General features: G+C 33.2%; 1 protein-coding gene across 3 annotated transcripts in view; it reads left to right on the forward strand.

Annotated features, from left to right (window-relative positions):
* The window catches only part of by (focal adhesion protein tensin), a 779,028-nt gene that overhangs the window by 467,885 nt on the left and 290,207 nt on the right, over positions 1 to 20,936 (forward strand). For all 3 annotated transcript variants that reach the window (XM_085955416.1, XM_085955417.1, XM_085955418.1), the window contains exons 2-3: positions 929 to 1,106; positions 3,626 to 3,663. In XM_085955416.1, the coding sequence (XP_085811542.1) occupies positions 929 to 1,106; positions 3,626 to 3,663 (216 nt within the window). The remainder of the gene's footprint in view (positions 1 to 928; positions 1,107 to 3,625; positions 3,664 to 20,936) is intronic.

Raw genomic sequence — 20,936 nt, forward strand, 5'->3', positions numbered from 1 at the left:
ACTGAACTGCATTGTATTATCGATTGCGTTGTGCGTAGAGCTGGGTTTCGGGAATTTCCCGACGGGAATTCTCGAGAAATTTTCGAGATTTTCCATCCCGAATCTCTCGAGAATTGAAATTTTTAACATTTCGGGAAATCCTCGAGAATCTTTTCTCGGGATTCGGGATTTCTTTATTATCAAATATTAATTGAAAAAAAAAACGATTTTACACAAAACTTTCAAAAACTGATCGGGGATTTAACACAATTAAGCCAACGTCGATTTATGCAACATCAGGGAATTTTGTGTCCCAAAAGCGTACACGATTGACAGTCTGTGTTTTTCGAAATTCTATTTTAATAAGTAATGTTATGTATTACATATTTTTGTTTTCCATCATCTATTTTGTTTTTCTTCTTACATAAATAAAAAAAAAATCATTTATTTAGAATTTGTCTGTTTTTACACTGATTTTATGATTTACAGTTTTTTTTTTAAATTTCCCGATATCTCGAGAATTCTCCAGAATTCTTTTCTGAAATTTATTTTCATCATTTCGGGAAATCCCGAATCTCGAGGTTGAGATTTTCTCGGGAAATACCCAACTCTAGTAGTACGTAGATACGTTTAGTGACGCGTTTAGTGACGTAACACTGATTGATTTAGAGGACCCCTACGATAAAAAAATATTTTTAATTTTTTAAATAATGCAGGAATTTTGTTATACTTTGGGTAAATATTTTACACTAAGTTTGCGAGAAATACGTTTTATTTAAAGATTTTTTTTTATTACAATATAATTATTTAATAACTTTGTGACTTGTTTTGGAGGCTCATTTTAAAATTTTCTGACGAATTTGCGTCAGAGAAATTGCCGTTGCGTATGTTACAAAACCATGTTTGCAGACAGTATTTAAATTAATGTTTCTTCTTCCCTTTCTTTCAGGAATCCAAAAAATCTCCAAAGCAGCTGAGTGCACCAGTGGGCGCAGGCAGCACTCCAGTGACGCTCGTGGGGGTGGGGTCAGCTCCCGGTCACGAATTTCGCAGCAAACGTGTGAAGCGAGCACGCCCCTGTCACGCTTGCCATCGACCACTTGTTGGCCCCGCATCATGCTGCAGAGGTAAAGAAAACATTATTTATAAAACAATATGTATTAACACACACCTGTTTTTTGTTTCATCACGAATAACGTTTAATAGCTACCTAATACGAATTGGACCATCTCCCTTCGATTTTTGAATAATCTGAGTTTATACACAATTAAATGAGTTGCATGTACGGAACAGATTAATAATAATTACAAGATAAAGATAACTTTTTACATACAACGTTTTCTGTCGAACCATATAAACTTGACTTGACTAGCTTAAACGATCAAAAAAAAATTGTACTTGACATATCATATTGATTTCCATAGTAACGCACGAATATATTAATAATTTAGTTGCTAGGACTCCAGACCCCTAGCAACCAATAATGGTGTCGAAATAACTTTTCATACAAAACAGAATTGACTGAAAACTCTCGATTATACCGAGCAAAACTATTAATGTGTCGATCGTTTAAAAACAACATTTTCGACCCTAAGCAATAAAATCCGACTGGGCAGTTAACTAGACCGATGCCGCCGGGATCGGATTACGTTTATGACACTAGTTAAGTGTCTAAGTACCTACCTAATTGGTGTTTTCGCCGACAACATTGAAAAAGTTTTCACGTATAGGGCTGAAATTGCATGTAAAAAATCCAAGTTTTGTGAAGTCAGTAGGTACCTACCAGCCCCGGCGGCTCAGCACTTCAATACAATAAACAACTTCTTTTGTAGTTATGAATGGCATGCTTGTTTCGGGGATTGTTACGATGGTTTTCAGATTGTTTTATTTTATATGCTTAAGGTTATACCTCAGTTGAGGAATGGTCTAAAAAGATCGTGGCTAGGCGATGCGCGGATTGTGCAAATGACGCGTGCCGCACGAAATATAATTTGTCATATAAATCCAACATGCGTCCCTTTAAAGTTCTGTTTATTGTTCTATTTGTAACAATAATAATATATTCATTGACATGTTTTCTTTTTTGAGTAAATGGGTATCGTTTTTTAGTCATCTCTACACGATTTAAGAATTAATACCCCCGTCGCCATCACGAAACAAATTGACGTGTTCACAGCTCGCTTTCGCTCTCCGATTGCCAGCGAGTCCAAAATTTCGTCGCACCTATATATAGTTGAAAATTATTTGCCGTTTCACTGAAGTATACTCTTATAAGAACATGGCGCAAAAAATGTTAAATAACGATATAACGAGTAATGTTATAACGAGCAAATTCAGTCGGTCCCATCCTCCTCGCAATAACCAAGTTCGATTGTATTTTGAATATTAATAAAATCTATTAATTTCATTTCGTTATTTTAACTCCCTGTCTTTTCAAATAACGCACGCAGCGATGCTAATTATTACGACGCACCATGATGTCATCATGATCACATAATAAACACCAAACACGTTGAAATTTAATTAAATCTGTTTGTATTACTTTACCATAGCATCGCCATGATGTGGCAACAACGCCAACAGGGACAATGGACCCCCTGCCAGTCAAACGCCATAAGCTTAATAATAATAAGACCATATGCGTAACAACTAATTATTTCGCTGGCCAAATTGATTAACGTCTAATACAAAATTGAAATTTATTTGTATATAAATATTTATTTTATATACGTGGGTGTTAAAAAACGGAAAGCGTCAGGCGCCAGCCATTTAAATAGAACAATTTTTATATTATGTTGCGCCGAATGTGCGAAATTGACTACATATTACATGAAATGGGCAAAATTTTGCCTAATTCTTGTAATAGTCAAGCCCGTTGCCTTATTCATGAATTAGGTAAACTATTCGCCCACTGGACTTAACGATGCCTTGCGCGCCGCCTGCCGCATGAGTCACCATTTTTCGCTTCTCGGCGATACGATTTAATGAAAATACAAAGAAGTCCATTCATTGAACACGGCTACCAAAATTACGCTGCTTGAGGCGTCATCGATCGACGGGCCAAAAGCAATTATTTAATAACAGAGAACCCATTGTTTTATTTTATTCCGTGTCATTATATTTCGCTGGTTGAATAATGTCGTCGTAAATATTTATTACAAGCCCCGATATAATATAATATTTTTATTGCTTTGTTATGAGAGACGCTGTAAAAATAATTGTTTTGTGCTGCTTGGGCCGCTAATTACATAGGTGAAGGGTAATGCGCGGCGAGAGACGTGTGATTATGGTTATGAATACGCCGACTTCGCCCGCTCGACGCGTTCTGTGGGCACCATCGCTAAGATATCCCTTGATTTGAGTGCCACATTATATATACATTGCTATGGAATGGGTTGTCTTTCATCCAATTTCAATGACACTATAATATTATAATTAATAAATAATACATAATCTATTTAACTATAATCTTTAATCTATAATCTTCTAAAAATAAATAGGTAAACACTAGGTTTACAATCAATATAATCATTGTGTATATAAATAAGTACATAATATTGGTTACTAATAACATGTTAATTTATTGTTTTTGTCATAAGTACTATCCAAATTTAATTTTCTAAATAAAATTATTTTTTCTTTCCAGTGTGCAAGTACGTCTGCCACGAGTCCTGCGAAAATAAGGTGAGTGTTTTCCTATCAAAATCAAATTCAAAATATTTGCTTTTCTACCAACATTTTTTAAATTTGAAACTGAATTTTGTATTTTGTGCTGCCACCCTGCGATTGTCGCGAGGAAGCTTTAGTGAATACGCGAACCACTATTCTGCAGTTTCCTTTTGAAACTCAATTGCGGAACTTTTAAATATGCCCAATAGATTGCGCTGTCAAGCATAATAAAAAATTGTAAAATATGTATTGCATTCAATAATAATATTATTGTAAAAACATTTTTTTATAAATACCTCTGCAATAATAAAATTCTACTACATTCTCCGATTAGCACAGTCGTTGAATACATATCCAATTTCAAGATAGCTATCCGCCGATAAGATAAAATGTCATATCATAAATAAAATATTAAATATTACATTTGACCATTTGACTGCTTGTAAATCAAGTGAATATTTTTTTTTAAATCGTAAAAAGCGGTATTTTTTCGATATTAATCTGCAACGGATAATATTAAGTGATATAATTTTTAATTTAAATTTCAACTCCGGTGGTCATTGTATTTGAAAATTGGATTCGTTTATAAATTATTTTTATTATATATAGGTATAATGACTTCTACGAATATTATATAAAATTATATAAATATAATTAATATACTCTAACGAGTCGTCAATGAGGACAGACCAATGAAATTTAAATTTTCTTTTAATTTAAAGCTTCCCGAAAGGATGCTAAGCAGTGAATAGGTACATCCGCTGGGATTTTCCGGAAATGGAAATTCATTGTTCGTATAGGTTAATTCCACAACATTTATTGAAGTTATAACCGTATCAATAAATAATTACAAGATAAAAAGAACTTTTTATATACCTACAACCAGTGGCGCACCCAGCACGCACGCATTTGTAATATTCTCCATCACCCTTTTTAGAAAAAATTCTTAGATTTTAATTTCTAACACAAAAATTTCGAAACACTAATATCAGGTTTTTTTAGAAACCCAATACCTAAGGGAACTGTCAAAAAATTCTCGGTGTCCACCCGAATTCCGGAGTGGTGTAGGTCATGGCTGGGGAGGGCTGACAGGGCTCTAGCCTGTGGGCCCGGGCTGTGGGGGGCCCGGCGTGTCGGGTTGACCAGATAAGTGAGATAAACACACATCATAAATAAGCTTTAACAGTAAAAAAATCGCCTGCGGCGCTATTACTCTTAATGACCATGAACATTTTCAATTACTTATATAATTGTGCAATATATGTTTTGATTATATGTGTCGATACTCAACAGGTCCATTATTAAAGTAGATGTATTAAAAATCGCCAATAATTCACTGTATAAGTACCCTTAATTTTAACTAAAACACAATTTGAAAAACGTTAATGTAGTGTTTCACACTGCATTTAATCTTAGCGGTAGGTAGGGGGCCCGCCAAATATCCTAGCCTGAGGGCCCGTTTCAGGATGTGGGGACCATGGTATAGGTACACCGAGTGCAATAGACAAAAGACCGATTAACGAGAAATTAAGCTGTGAAGAAGAAAAGAGTCTATGGGACTAATTTACATTCTCCTCCTTGGGCCCCCCCCCCAATATTAAATCCTGGGTGCGCCACTGCCTACAACGTTTTTAAATTTTCTGTTGAATCATATAAACTTGACTTGACTAGCTTAAACGATCTAAAAAAATTGTACTTGGTAGAAATAATACTGAAATGTCATTTTGACATTTCATTTTGATTTCCATAGTAACGCACGTATATATTAATAATTTAGTTGCTTGGACCACACCCTTAGCAACCAATAATAGTCTTTTACTTTTTACGAATTTTTCTGAAATAACTTTCCATACAAAACAGAATTAACTGAAAATGAATTCAATTCTACTTAAAGATGGCTAAAAGTATTAAAAGAATGCATTGGCATCGTGTTCTGATATATTCTAAAAGTTTCAAATGCCTAGCTAGTCGGGAAGTTAGTTAAAAATCGATTGCAAGATTTGTACTGGATAAACAACCACCGGACAAATAGAATACGACCTAATAAAAACGTTGTAAAAATCAATGGAAGGCGAAGTATCAACCCCATTAATAATTATCCTCTTCATTTCCTTATCATGGTGTAGGTAGATATTGTAGATGGACTTTTTTCTTGAAGCATTTCTTGTTGGCCATTCGCTCGGCTCTTCGTATTCAGCATTGTAGGTACAATTTAGGGGTGAAGAGTGCCCGATGGACAAATTTAAACGATGAGCAAACAGGAATAATAACAATAAATTTTATTCTACATTGGTATATACACCCGTATGGAAATTGTCAATATACATACACACACATTTTACCATATTATGGCCAAAGAGGATGAAAACAATGCGAAATTATGCGAATTTATAGAATATTAAAGTCCGATTTCAAGTTTTTTCAGAATAGGTACCTCCAGTTAATAATTTCCAGCGTGAAAAGTCATGTTTCACATTGTCACGAATTAGGTAGATATAAACTAGTTGTCAAATTCGATTATGTTCACTTGCATTAATGTCAGTTGAGCTCGAAATGTCTTTTCATGAAACGATAAGAGATTTTATATACTTACATACATAAAAGGTAAAAGTTTTCGAAAATGTCACTTTTTATTCAGTTGTTTTTTGGCTCCCAAGTATGCTCGACCCTGCACATACGCAGTTACGTGATACAAATTAGAGACCTCGTATTTAGGATTCCAGAACTTTTAAACTTAATGTAAACACGTAGTTCTACGGAAATTAAACACAAAACGCATCAATCTCATTAATTATATCAAAAGATTAACCGCACAATGTAAAGCATCGTGCATTGCCATATTTTTCCTTTTGCCCTGCGTTGGGGTAGATTAGACCGCTGAGTTGGTGATACTTTGAAAATGAATACATGCTGGAATAGAAGGATTAAAAATAATCCACAAAGGAAAAGTGAGTGTGTAAAAAAAGCTTCACATTTACGGCAAATTACACTATATTATATTTGTCGTTATATATCTGTCTGTAACGTATAAGCGTTCTCTCTCTGACACATGCACATGTCTTTGTTGCGCGATCGCACAAATAAAACACACGCGATGTACAGTGCTGCCAACCATACTATAATTATAGTGTTTGTACTATAATTTTGGTCCGCGTACTATGTACGATATAAAACAGGTATAGTACGCCCAAGATACTATAATTTTGAATATCGGAAAAAAATATGTAAAAAGTACTAAAATTTCAATATTTTCGTTCGATAAATTCGTGCTAAGTACTATAATTTCGCAATATAAGAAGATTTGGAGAACTTGGAAAAAACTGTTCGAAAAACGTAAAAAAATCCCTTGACTTTGTTTTAAAATGAAGTTTCTTGAATTATTCGGTAAGCATTTCTGGTTGGAAGAGGTACCTAAATAAAAGGGGGTCTCGGAGTTTCTCAAATTCTCCGTTATTTTTTTTCTGAGAAACAAAAACCTATAGGTAGTTACATTTTCAACAGATGACAACGTGTACTATATTTTTTCCCCAAATACTATAATTTTGGAGGCTCTGTACTATAAATCCACTTTTAAAAGATCGCAACGCTGGCGATGCGCCTAATCGATTAGTCACGTATATGCATTTTGCTCACACGCATTGATGTATTCAAATCGACATGTTCGTTAGCTATGAATAAGTAAAGTAAGTTGTGACCCTATATTGATTTGCTTATTGTATTATTGTAGCTAAATAGTATTAATGAGAGCTCGAGCAAGAATTTTGACAGGTAGCATTGCCACCTTTTATTTTTTATATGATGATATAATATTCCCAGACTAGTTTCCTATAATCTCTATAAATATTATTTACTTATCCTTGGGGGCGGTCCGGTATATTTCTCTGCACTCTGTGTAGCTTACATAAATCAATGAAAGATAAACATTCATGATGAAGAACTTTTCGCATATCAGAAAGTTTGTTTTGAAAAGATAAAACATTGCCCTCCACGGTGGCCCGTGACGTAACAGATGACCGCCCCCTCACCTTGAGATGCCCTCCCCCGCTCCCTGTCCTGGGCATTCTGTCCTCCCGTCGGATGGGTTTGGTCACTAACGGTCGGTGATGCTTTTACAAACATGACCCGTTGTGGAGAAATGCTTCTCGGTATTTATGTTACCGAATATGGTAATGCACCGGTGCCGCTTTTTTTGTATTATATTCCACACGGCAGGAGTGCGGCACCTTTGTAGATGTCTTAAAATAACTATCACATTTTTTCAATGGACAGTTAACTATAATAATATTGCAGTTAATAATCTATATTTAATAAATGATTAAGTTGGACATAGTGAGATTCGAATTCACGTCTTTAACTTAATTTTTAACGCCTGAGATAATTCAAATTCCACCAATCGGGAAAATCATGGATCAATTCTAAATTTTAAAACAAATATATGTAAATGAAAAATAATTCACATTATTGATTGTACGAATACATTGTCATTTTATATTTGTTCCCATAACGATAAAAGATAGAATAGTAAATATTGACATAATTTATATTATATCCTACAGAGCTTATAGCCGTTGACAGCTAAATTTTTAATTTAAAAATAATTTTACATTAAATAAACCAATATAAAATGTGTGTATGTCTGATTTTACCACGTTTTTCTTAGCTCGTATTCTTGTTTGTCCGGTGGTTATTTATCCAGTACAAATCTTGCAATCGATTTTTAACTAACTTCCCGACTAGCTTAGACATTTGAAACTTTTAGAATATATCAGAACACGATGCCAATGCATTTTTTGAATACTTTTAGCCATCTTTAAGTAGAATTGAATTCATTTTCAGTTAACTCTGTTTTGTATGAAAAGTTATTTCGGAAGAAATCCGTAATCCAATCCACTATTATTGGTTGCTAAGGGGGTGGTCCTAGCATTCTATATTTGCTTGTTTGTTGCAAAATAGCAAAAAAAATGATTTGTTGACAAATTGCCTTATTTGTCCTAAATTATTAATGCATAGAATTGTCAAGTTTATATGATTCAACAGAAAATATTAAAAACGTGGTACTTATATAAAAAGTTCTTTTTATCTTGTAATAATTAATTATTTATGGATAATTTTACTCTTTCGAATGTACAATAATTCAGTTTTATTTTTTTTAAATTTGAAAATGTCGATTTTTTTAAATTGAATATCGAATCGAGTTTTAATTAATACAGTCAAAACATCAAAGCACAGATTTAAATTGCAGTTTTCAAATTCAACCCCAACGACTACCCTGGTTACCCTTAAGTCGGTACTACATATTGTTTAGTTGTGTTATGTCATTATCATCGCTTTATTTACAATTTTATGAAATCGAATTCGAAGAGTGGTTATAATTTTTCTTTGAAAGTTTATGAAATAAAGGAGATTAAATTTAGGCTCGAAGGGATAAGGCGTGGAATCACGGGAGAGAGAGGTGTAATGGATTTGGTGAGAAGGAGTTTTAGTCAGGATGTATGAACACTGATTTATTGATACAGTAGAAATTACAACGACGATATTATATAATATTGTGTAGGGATTGCAATACCGGGATTTCAAAACCGGTATTCCAGTATTTATCAATACCGAAATACCGGTTTTAAAAACCCAAAATACCGGATTATTCGGTATTAAGAAAGCACACTCGTTTACGTTTCTGAAAATGAATTATAAGTCATGTGCTGCTAAAATGCAAATATATTAAGTGAATCCAACAGAGGTGAAAAAATAATAAAACAAATTTCATCAAATATATTTATATAAGTAATCGTCGCGATGAATTATCATAATATTATTTCGAAATATAAAACATCCGTGACAAAAATGTTCAATTATTCTATAATTAATTATTAATGACTGTACAAGCGTTGAATTTAAGAAGCTTTTCCTGCAGCCGGACTTATTTGCACTTGATGAACTTTTGATGGTCTTAGTTAAAATTATCAATATATTCAAATTAATTATAAAAAATCACTAGTTCTACAATTATGATCAATAAATATTTTTAAATGTCAAATAATAAATGTAGGTATGTAGGTTTTTGCTATAAAATAATAATTTAAAAAGATTTTAATAGCTACATTTTTTATAAGCGCCCACTTTTGTTTTTTTAATGTTTAAGAAATACCGGTATTCAATAAGAAATACCGAAAAACCGGTATTGACATTTTCATTCGTAATTGCAATCCCTAATATTGTGTTTGCAAAACGCGTCCATAATACGTGGAAAAAAGTATTTGTTAAGATCGCGTCTTCTTGGTTCGACAGGGAAGTCGAAGGTTAATCGTCAGCCAAATGCGTGGCAAATCAGTTTTACGACCACGCGCAGGCCTGATGGGTGCCATCACTACCTAGCTGAGATAATAAAATTACTTGATATGCGTTTCAAGACCATTTGTATTGATTAATAATGTCAATCTCGAACACTGTAATTTTGATAAATTTTGATATCCATTACAAAACCCACTTAGGGTTTTCAAAGTATTAATAATATTACAATTAATAATAAGTGTACAAATTCATAATATTGCTGGAACGAGTAAGAAAATGTATTCTGTCTCTATCTATACATGTGTAGTATTTAAGCAAGGGCAAGCGGCCTATCTGAATAGTCTTGATAATGGTGTAACAACCGAAATAGCTATCGACAAACCTTTTTTAAAAACCTGTAGAATTTAATATTAATTATATTTTCATTTCTTGAAATATCAATGGAATTTGTAGTGGATCGCTGCCGAGACAAGCGAAGTCATTTTAAAGTAAATTGTCTCTATTTTCTGAGAATTTCTCAGTATAGATATTATCTAAATCAAACAGAATACTTCTGAAAAACAGATTCGCGGTGGCCGCCGAGATCCACAATTATTATCCACATTTTAATATCGTTTCTCACTTTGTCTGTTTGAGGTTGTATAACAATATAACAACATAGTTTCTGCCTCACTATACGATGTTGTAACAACGAACTACATTGTACATAACATAGTATATTATAGTATGTACTGTGACTAGTTACTACAAAGTAAAAAAAATAATTTCAAAATTAAAAATATACAGGTATTTATATTCCGAACGTTTCTCATCGGTTATTGATTCATGGTGCATTGCTCTGTCGCGCGTCTGTTCTGCGCGGTCAGCAGACATCCGCGATGGAAGCGTTTGTGATGCTGCTCGAGGTGGTACTGGAGGATGGCGGCGCGAGGGACCGGGGCCTCCCAAATTGGGACCGCAGATTTAATCCGAGATCCTTGGCAGGAGGGCACTCCGCCGGCTTTTTCAGACGGAAACGATTCCGTAACTCGCGGCCATTGTATTCTGGAATTTGTACGTCGCATTGTTATGAACGTTACGGTTGCATAATACTGCACGGACCATAGGCGGATCCAAAGGGGGGCACGGAGGCCATGGTCATCCCTTTGGACGAAGTTTTATTAAATAAAAAAATAATTTATAAGCAGAAGCCATTGCCGTTTTGTTATTTCGACAAATTGTTTTGGAGCCTTACATAGAAAAAAAAGGAGAATAATTTCATCCTCAAATTAATCTCCAAGCAATGGATAATAATAATTTCAATTTTCTTAATCATCATAATACCTATGTATGTTCCTTTTCATATAATTTTTGCGTTGGTACTCATATAATATGTAATACAAAAAAGTCACACACTTTGGTTGGCAATTTAATTAAATCATACATAGCTTTGGATATTTTCTAGATATACAGTTTGGTTTAGGCAGGACTTTAGGCTATACATAGCTGAGGCATGGTCTAAAAATATCGTGACTAGGCGATGCGCGGATTGTGCAAATGACGCGAGCCGAACGAAATATAATTTGTCATAAAAATCTAATATGCGTCCATTTAATGTTCTGTTTATTGTTCTATTAGTAACAATAATAATAGATTCATTGACATGTTTTCTGTTTCAAGTACATGCGGAACGTTTTTTAGTCATCTTTACACGATTTAAGAATATATTCCTCCGACGCCATCACAAAACAAATTTACGTGCAAACAGGTCGACTATCGCTCTCCGAATGGCAACGCGGCCGAAATTTCGTTCCACATTGAAATTATTTACCGTTTCACTTATGTACGCTCTTAATCCAACGAAAACAAATAAGTAAGAATTAAAAAGTGTGCACAATTTTGTCAGTTCGCCCAAAGTATACCAAAACTATCATGGTTTGGTTTAGGCAGGGTTTAATTGATTTTTAAAAACTGACCAACACCATTTGTAAATAATTGTAGTCGTACTTCGTAAAACAAATACCTACGTAGGTATGACTAACAAAGTTTAATGTGCACTATTTATGGCGGATCTTAACAGCCTACCTCCACCCTTCGCTACTGCCTTACTGTAATGGATAATTTCATATTACCTATTTATTTTATACATATGTAGGTACCTAATATATTTTGTATTTTTTATTGATGCTTTCAAATGTAGTGCCCCCTCGCTTGACAATTTTCTGGATCCGCTAGTGGCATGGACGCACATAAAACATGAAACTTTATGATGCCTTAACGGGGATATTAAAGTCAAATAAAACGCTTTTGGTACTAGTATTTGCTCATCCCAACTACATTATTGCATCGTCAATGTTTTGTGAGTATTTCCTACTCATTGTGTTGCAGTCTGCAATGAGCTTTTTTATATTATGAATAGGTATCAGCTGATGTACGATACGATAGTATCATTGCTTTCATAATAATAATTATAGACACAAGGAAGACATTTTAATAAGAAAACGGCATGCTTTTGTCGTAAATAAACATAATGTACAATTATCTTAAAATTAAAATTATACTTCATAAATATTTCTTTCCCACCTTTCATAGCCCTTTTACAATGTTTTTATTAGGTCGTATTCTTATTTGTTCGGTGGTTGTTTGCCCGGTACAAATCTTGCAATCGATTTTTAATTAACATCCCGACTAGCTCTAGACTAGACTCTTGAGTTGGAGATAGGAAAATATATTATTTTTACCACGAAGAAGGAAAATATAGATAAAAAACAAACGGTTTTCTATTGTTACGAAATAGCGGTCAAAAATAATATACGGAAATTTATAATATTATTTTTAAATTTCGTATCACAAATATTGCTTATAGGCCGCAGGCAAGGCATAATATATTATGCAATCAGGGAACTCAGAATAAATAATAAATATACAATGAATGTTTTTTTCTAGTAAAGACAATGTATATTGTATGTTATATTATAATATTATTTAAATCTTAAATGGTGAAAATATAACTACATTCATTGTCAATTATTTATAAGTTTTTCTTTATTACAACTTTTTTCTTAGCTCGAATTCTTATTTGTCCGGTGGTTATTTGTCCGGTAGTTCTTTGTACGATAAAAATCTTGCAATCGATTTTTAACTAACTTCCCAACTAGCTAGACATTTGAAACTTTTAGAATATATCAGAACACGATGTCAATGCATTTTTTAATACTTTTAGCCATCTTTAAGTAGAATTAAATTCATTTTCAGTTAATTCTGTTTTGTATGAAAAGTTATTTCGGAAGAAATCCGTAATCCAATTCACTATTATTGGTTGCTATTAAATTATTAATAAATACGTGCGTTACTATGGAAATCAATATGAGTGTCAAAATGACATTTGAGTATTATATCTATCAAATACAATTTTTTTTAATCGTTTAAGCTAGTCAAGTCAAATTTATATGATTCAACAGAAAATTTAAAAACGTTGTAAGGGGCATTGGGGTAATTCCGACAGGAATTTCTATGAGATGGCTAGAGGTTATATATTTCGGTTAATTATTCAAAGTGTTTTATATTTACTGCCATTATTGTTTTACCTCTGTGTACTTAAAGAAAAGATGTATGATAAATATATATTCGATTCTGGAATATATAGTTGGGTTCTTTAAATTGAGAATTTGAAATATTGAGTCACTTTTTTTTGGCATTGGGGGAATTACGAACTATCTTGGGGTAATTCCGAAATTATTCAAAAGTTGATTTTATTGCACTTTGACCGAAGGTTTACCTTTCTTTTTCGACCGTAATTACTCCTAACACAAAATATCATCAATTTTGTTAATAGTATCCATAATCCCTAACTTTTGATACTATTAGTTCGGAATTACACCAAAAAAGGGTAGTGGTTCTCAACATTTCAGTTAAGTACTTAGGATTATAGGGATTGTGGAACGGGATGAAAAAGGGCAGATTTATTCCCGGTTGTCACTACCAGTTTTGTTCCCACCGGTGACAAATAATGAGAAAAAATATCCCAATATGACACAAGTACCTACCACCTTAAATCAATAAAATAAAGACGAGGAAAATCAAAGAAAGTGATAATTAAAAAATCAATTTTTATTTGAGTCTACATTCTTATTTGACTACCTTGATAGAACAATATTTTTTATAAAGATATCTTTTGTTTACTTACTGCTTTTTGTATAGCAAAATAAACTTTATTCATACCCATACAATTAAATTAGTCAACATTAAAAATGTTAAATCAAAGTCGGAACTTGTCTTTTTAATCATTGTCATCTACTTTTATGGCATAAACTTATAATTTATTCCTGATAGCAAACCTAAAACCAAAATGCGGGCTACACTGTTAAAAAATATAACAGAATTGCTTAAGACATGGTCTGGAAGCCTCACATATACATAATAATGATCTATTGGTTTGGTACGCAATTAGTCAAAATAAATTCTATCTTTATCATTACATAAGTAATATTCTTTTTCATCAGCACTTTTTTTTGTAAGTATATCTATCTTCTTCACTATTAATGACTCTGGAACGTTGTCACTATCTTTTCTTTTGGTCGTAATAAAGGTTAGCTGCTGCTGTGGTCTCATAGTTTTTAAGAAGTTGATAGAGAAGTATGTTTCCTCATGTTTTATTATTTCTTCTATGAACCCAATATAATATCTCCATTTTTTATGATTGAATATCTGATAAGCACTGAATCATTTAATTTGTAATTTTCCTTTATGGCAGGGTCCTTTTCTTGAGTTTTGTATACTACATCTTTATTTTTCAGTTTTAGTAGCAGTTGTTTATCTTTGTCTTTTTCTTTTGAGTTTTCTCTAATTGTCATATTTTTTCCTTTTATAAAAACATCAACGTTGTCTTTGTCATCTCTTTCAATGTGTCTTTTCTCTTTTTTGTGTCTGTTTTATCCGCTTGATTTTCTTTACCTTTACTTTTTTGCCAACACCTTTACTCTTAGTACAGAGAGAATTTGAATCGTTGTTGGTGAGTATCTTTTCGTCAGTTAAACTTTCACCATATTTCACATCTTTTGTTTTTTTTTGTGACCTTGGTTCTTCCTTGTATATTTTAAAATCATCTTCAGAGTATTCATCCATCAATTCTTCAAAATCAAGATAATCTATAATATCAGAATCGCTATATTCGCTCATGATGTCGGATACACTAGTTATGCTGTTAAGTGAAGGCTGGCGTTACCGCACTTACCCAAGATTATTATAGGACGTGCGATAGCTTCTTATTAGGACGACGCTAAATTTACTTACTTTAATATTAATTTAATTAAGTATATTATGTACATCTAAATATTAGATATAATTTTAGTTTCTTTACATATTGTGAATCACTGTCAATTACTATGAAAAAGTTAAGTGGGCTATTGCGGAATGAATATATATCGGAATAACCCCAAAGGGGTATTTCCGAAAAAAAATTAAAAACACAGCTAGGACGTTGTGTTCCTCTCACAAATTCGTAAAAAACGATAATCTATCGTAAAAGCAATCACTTATTCAAATAACTTACCAAAATTCCGAGATATGTAAGTTGGGGTAATTACGAAACAGCAAAAATGGCGCGAAAAACCCTTCTCCGAAAAAACTTGATGGTATGCACGCATTGTTGACACTAGCGAATAGCGATGACTGACGAGGCGAGCACAATGAACATGGCGTCTAGATTAAATGTTGCGAATAGGAAAATATCGCTTTGATTGGTAGAATTTTTGAACTTTCGGAATATACCCATATTCGGAATTACCCCAATGCACCTTATATAAAAAGTTTTTTTTATCTTGTAATTATTTGAATTGGTAATTCGTTCGTTTTATGTTTCATTATTGAAAGTTTAAATAGTGCATATTATAAATAAATGATTTATTAGACTAGTTTTTATTTACGTAGTCATCATCAGTGGTTTTTTGAAAGATTTAGGCTGTAGAGATCAAAGAAAAAGGGCACACTTGTCAGGTTTACTAACGGAAAATAAGAGGATTATACGATATTACTACTGATGAATAGGTACACACTAATGACAACGACACACTAAATCGATGAAATTTCAATAACTGACGATATTAAATTGAGCGATGAGTCTAAATTACGCATCTTTCTCAACATGTATACACATCAAAAATCTTTGGATACAATGTAAGAATCTATATTTATGTGATTTAATGCCATAGGAAATATATTTTTTTAATTATCTTGTTATTAATTATATTGGACAATGGGCATTCATAGACAATAATATTATGCGCAAACATTTTAATCTTCGCCTTTCGAGCGTACCGTATTGCATACATTTCGGTAGACGGGGCTGATGTCAGGTGACCTGACGGTCATACAAAATAATTTTGAATTCTATGTATTGATGAATTAATAAATAATTATGATATTTGGGTTATCATGTCCTTTGGCAATTTGACGTAAATACTTACATTTTGTTTAACATACTCAATCGGTTTCGCGAATATAGCCTTTGACTAGAAATCCGTCCTTGATTAGACATACTTAATATTTCATAATATTGTTATTAAAATATCGTTCAATAATAAAATAAATAACAAGAAACATCCTGTCTCCCAAGTTTGATAGTTTAAATAATATTATGTTCTCGTTTGTGGGTTGTCTTATCCGCTCATGTTTCTTTTGGTAAAACACAAACTATGTCTATAATTTCTGGTCATTTGTTAACCGGCTCCATTTACGAAAATATAATGTTATCTCGAGTTAGTTTTTTTTTGTTGTTGTAGACACGATGTTCGTTTTCTTGTCTTAAAATAAGAGATATTATTTTTATCACCCGATCGAGGTCACGTTTATGTAAAAGTGATATGGACTAAAGGCCGAAGTGATCGGCAACTCAAAAATTGGTTAGTTTATAATTCATTTTAAATAAATACAATATGCACATAAATTATATCGTTTAATACGTGGCTTAGTACGTACCTACGTAAAAATCTTTATTTATACCCAACAATTAAAGTTCAAATAGATAAGACATTATTAACACATTTACATTCTGGTATTTTGAAGGTTTTGGCGTAGCGTGGTTTTTGTTTTGGCATAATACTAAACAAGAAACAATCTGATAAGGAAATAAAAAAGGTGTAATGTACTAAATAGCGTTTATTAAATGCACAGAACAGAATAATAAATAGAATTCCGATAGGCTATATTCAATACAGTACATGTTGACGCAGGGTTTTGAATGTGTGAATGTCCTACGAAAACGAACCACGCATTATAGACATGCAATAGTATCTGTTGCAACCAACGACATTATTAATAGACAACGCACTCAATATAGTAGCTAGCAAGTAAATTCGCGGATAGCGATATTCGCACATGTATAGGTAGGTATACGTCACGCAATTTCCATTATGCGATATCACGCATCGAGAATTTATAGCAATATCACCTTTATTGTAATGGCATTAGAACAGTGTTTCTAGTATCAATGTTCATTTGAGCAAACCCGGCAGACCCGACAAAAATCATCGGGAATTTATAGCAATATCACCTTTATTGTAATGGCGTTAGAACAGATTATGCCATTCGGCAGACCCGACAAAAAAGTGAGTGTCATTTTTTTCCCAGATGCTTCGTCCATATTAATGCATTGGTTGCAACCTTCAATACACCAATATTAAATGAGCGTAATTGAAGTATGACGTATTCTTCCGTACTCGAGATCAGTTGCCTGTTTCTCCACACCCGTTAGGTATTTCAGTTACCATTGAGTCTCTTGGTTAAATGTGACAGTCACATAGCTTGAAAAGAAGATAGGCAATAGTTAAATAGTTGAAAACATCAGGAAGATAGAGGTAGATCTGGATCTGATCTTGATAGACGAAGTAATGAAGTAATGAAGTTGTGTGAAGTAGGTGTCAACGCAATACACAGTAATGGAATCATCTTGGGGAAGATTTTATCCATGAACTAATCCCAGTCAATGCTTGTGATATTGATATAATCTAGGCTCGTTTTCTCACTCGCGAATCGCGATGATAACATAACATTCAACAAAAAGGGGCAAGACTGTACCATGAACACAATAGAAAATTGATTGATGTAATACACTCTCTCTTCTTTTGAAGGTTTGGAAGTTGTGAAGTTTTAGTTTTTTGTAAATAGTTATCTTCTATCTTATTGTTGTTCTGAAGAGATCTCAAAAATATCGTAGAATAATATAAAAAAAAAACATTACATGATACATGAAAACCGTTATTAATTTATATCTTATTGTTTTTATTAAATAAAACGCATTTTTTTTTATAGTACTTATTCCACTTTAATTAATATATTAGGACCGGTTTCGTCCACCTCAGTGGGACATTTTCAACTGTCCCACTGAGGTGGACGAAACCGGTCCTAATATATTAAATAAAGTGGAATAAGTACTATAAAAAAAAAATTGCGTTTTATTAAATAAAAACAACAATACAATGCAGTTCCACCATGAATTGACAGTTAACAAAATAAAAGAAATTTATATCTTGTTACAGTTAAACATTATTTTAAGTGATGTAATTAATATATTGCGTATCTTTCATGTCTCAAATAATTTTTGAACGATAGTTATTGTCGTTTTTTAGATGGGTTTATAGTGCGAAACAGCTATTTTCAAAACATAACTCAAATATTGCAGAATCAACAAAAAAACTTTTAAAACCAAAAAATATAACTACCTCTAGAGACGAGTTTATTACGAGGCCTTTGTATTATTTGATGAATTTTAATTATGAGATTACTTGGGGTACAAGAAAGTTATCTAAGGCACAGCCAGTTCGCAACGTCGTGTAATGAATTCGGAATGTAGAGATATATCAAATTAGGGCTGTAAAAACGATAATACGAATAGTAGTAGACAACTTCTACAACTGTTGAAATGTTGGACTCCTTTGAAATGAAAGTTTTTTGGAATTTTTTTAGATCTACGCAGGAACCTGCAAGGCTATTCTAATTAGTACTTTTTCTTGATCGAAATAACACGGACATCACTTGGGGAATTTTTGTTTACTACTCGGTTATCTACATTGAAGTTAATCCCTCCAAACCAATACCCGCCACGCACTACACCCGGTCTTAATCGAGCGTATCACGTGGCCCTACATTGGCGATGTGAAGCATTTAGTTCCGTTCTAGGCCGGGAATGCCCTAGGACGGCCTCGGAGAAGATACCCAAGGTTGCTACGGTCAAAGTGAGCTCTGACTAAATTTAAAGTTACTTTCTAATGCAAAGTGCTGGGAAAAGAAGAGCACAGGGAAATTATAAAAATAAAAATGATTCTAGTGTATATATAACAAAAATAATGAAGCTAATCATACGGACAGCAAAAATTATGTGAAGAGATCTTCACGCCCGCAGTAAGACGCCGCAATTTTTTTTAAATGCAAGATAATTGGCTTTAGTAGCAACCAAGTCGGACGGCCCGATGGGCCCAACAGCTGGTTGGACCGACCTAAGCATCGGTAATAAGCGAATATTTAAGTCGGTACGCATGTCATGTGAACCGCATCTCTTCATTAGCAGAACTCGGCCACCTTCGTGTTGACTCGTGCGGAGCTTTGTGCATGCGTTTATATGGTGTTGAGGCGGCAATCGTTGCGCTAATGTCGGAAATTTTAGTATTAACTTACAAAATCGCCGCATATCAATTCTCAATACGCAATTGTCGTACTATATCTCGCTCTAAATCTTGACCATGTCTTGACTGTTCATATCCCGGAATAATATTAACTGTCGGTATACGACATATCATATTATGTATTGCAAGAATAAGATACAAATTAAAGTCGTAGGTACAGCATTTAGGTATAATGCATTCATGTTCTGTAAACTTCAATCTGTGTCCACCATAATATTATGCTAAACACACGGATTCCAACAATAATATTAGTCTCCGAACATCCAGACGGAAAGCGGTGGGAAGAACATGTCTCCGCTGGTCAATGGAGAAAAAGGGACGCGTCAAGCCTCTTGGACTGATTGGAGACTGCTGATATGAACCGTAGCTATTGAAGAAGAAGAATAAGATTAGGAAAAGGACACGGAGATAGAGACGTGCTGAAATTCGATTGCAAACCTTGAATAGAAGACCACGATCCACAAAAAATCGTAAGTTGACAATAATTGTCAATTATTCTACTATGCTCAGATAAGTAGTGAGTTTTTTTGCTAAAGCGTTCACGAACACGGAAATTTGATATCATATTACTAAGACAATCTACGCATCTAGAATTTTCTTTTAGGGGAGGATTACCCTTTAAAATATAGGAGGGAATATTTTAAAGGGGATATGTTGTGAAAATTTCGTTTATATTAACGCTGATGAAATTTGGTTTTGAATATTCTAGCTGTAAAAAAATATATCGTCAGAAAACAGGGTGGCTTTCTCCCCATTTTTCTTCAGGCATTTACGCGCCTGATTATAACAAAGCAAACTGAACACATGCAAGCAAAACATGACAATATTTTAATTATTAAAAATTATTACAAGATAAAAAGAATTTTTTAAGTGTATACGTTTTTGAATCATATAAACTTGACTTGACTAGCTTAAACGATCAAAAGAATGTGTACTTGACATGTGATATTGATTTCCATAGTAACACACATATATATTAATAATTTAGTTGCTAGGACCCCAGACCCCTAGCAACCAATAATGGTGTCGAAATAACTTTTCATACAAAACAAAATTAACTGAAAATTAATTCAATTCTACCTAAAGATGGCTAAAAGTATTTAAAAAGTGCATTAGCATTGTGTTCTGATATATTCTAAAAGTTTCAAATGTCTAGCTAGACGGGAAATTAGTTAAAAATTGATTGCAAGATTTGTACCGGACAAAGAACCACCGGACAAATAAGAATACGAGCTAAGAAAAACGATATAATAATCACAACCAGGATTTGAAGTAAATTCTTTAGCGACATTCCCAACAATTGAAACTAAGTATGTAAGTAGGTACCTACTCAAATGAACGGAA

Source organism: Rhyacophila brunnea, unplaced genomic scaffold (assembly GCF_057557595.1).
Source record: "Rhyacophila brunnea isolate RB1 unplaced genomic scaffold, BYU_Rbru_1.0 scaffold_5, whole genome shotgun sequence".
In the NCBI taxonomy this organism is placed as follows: domain Eukaryota; kingdom Metazoa; phylum Arthropoda; class Insecta; order Trichoptera; family Rhyacophilidae; genus Rhyacophila; species Rhyacophila brunnea.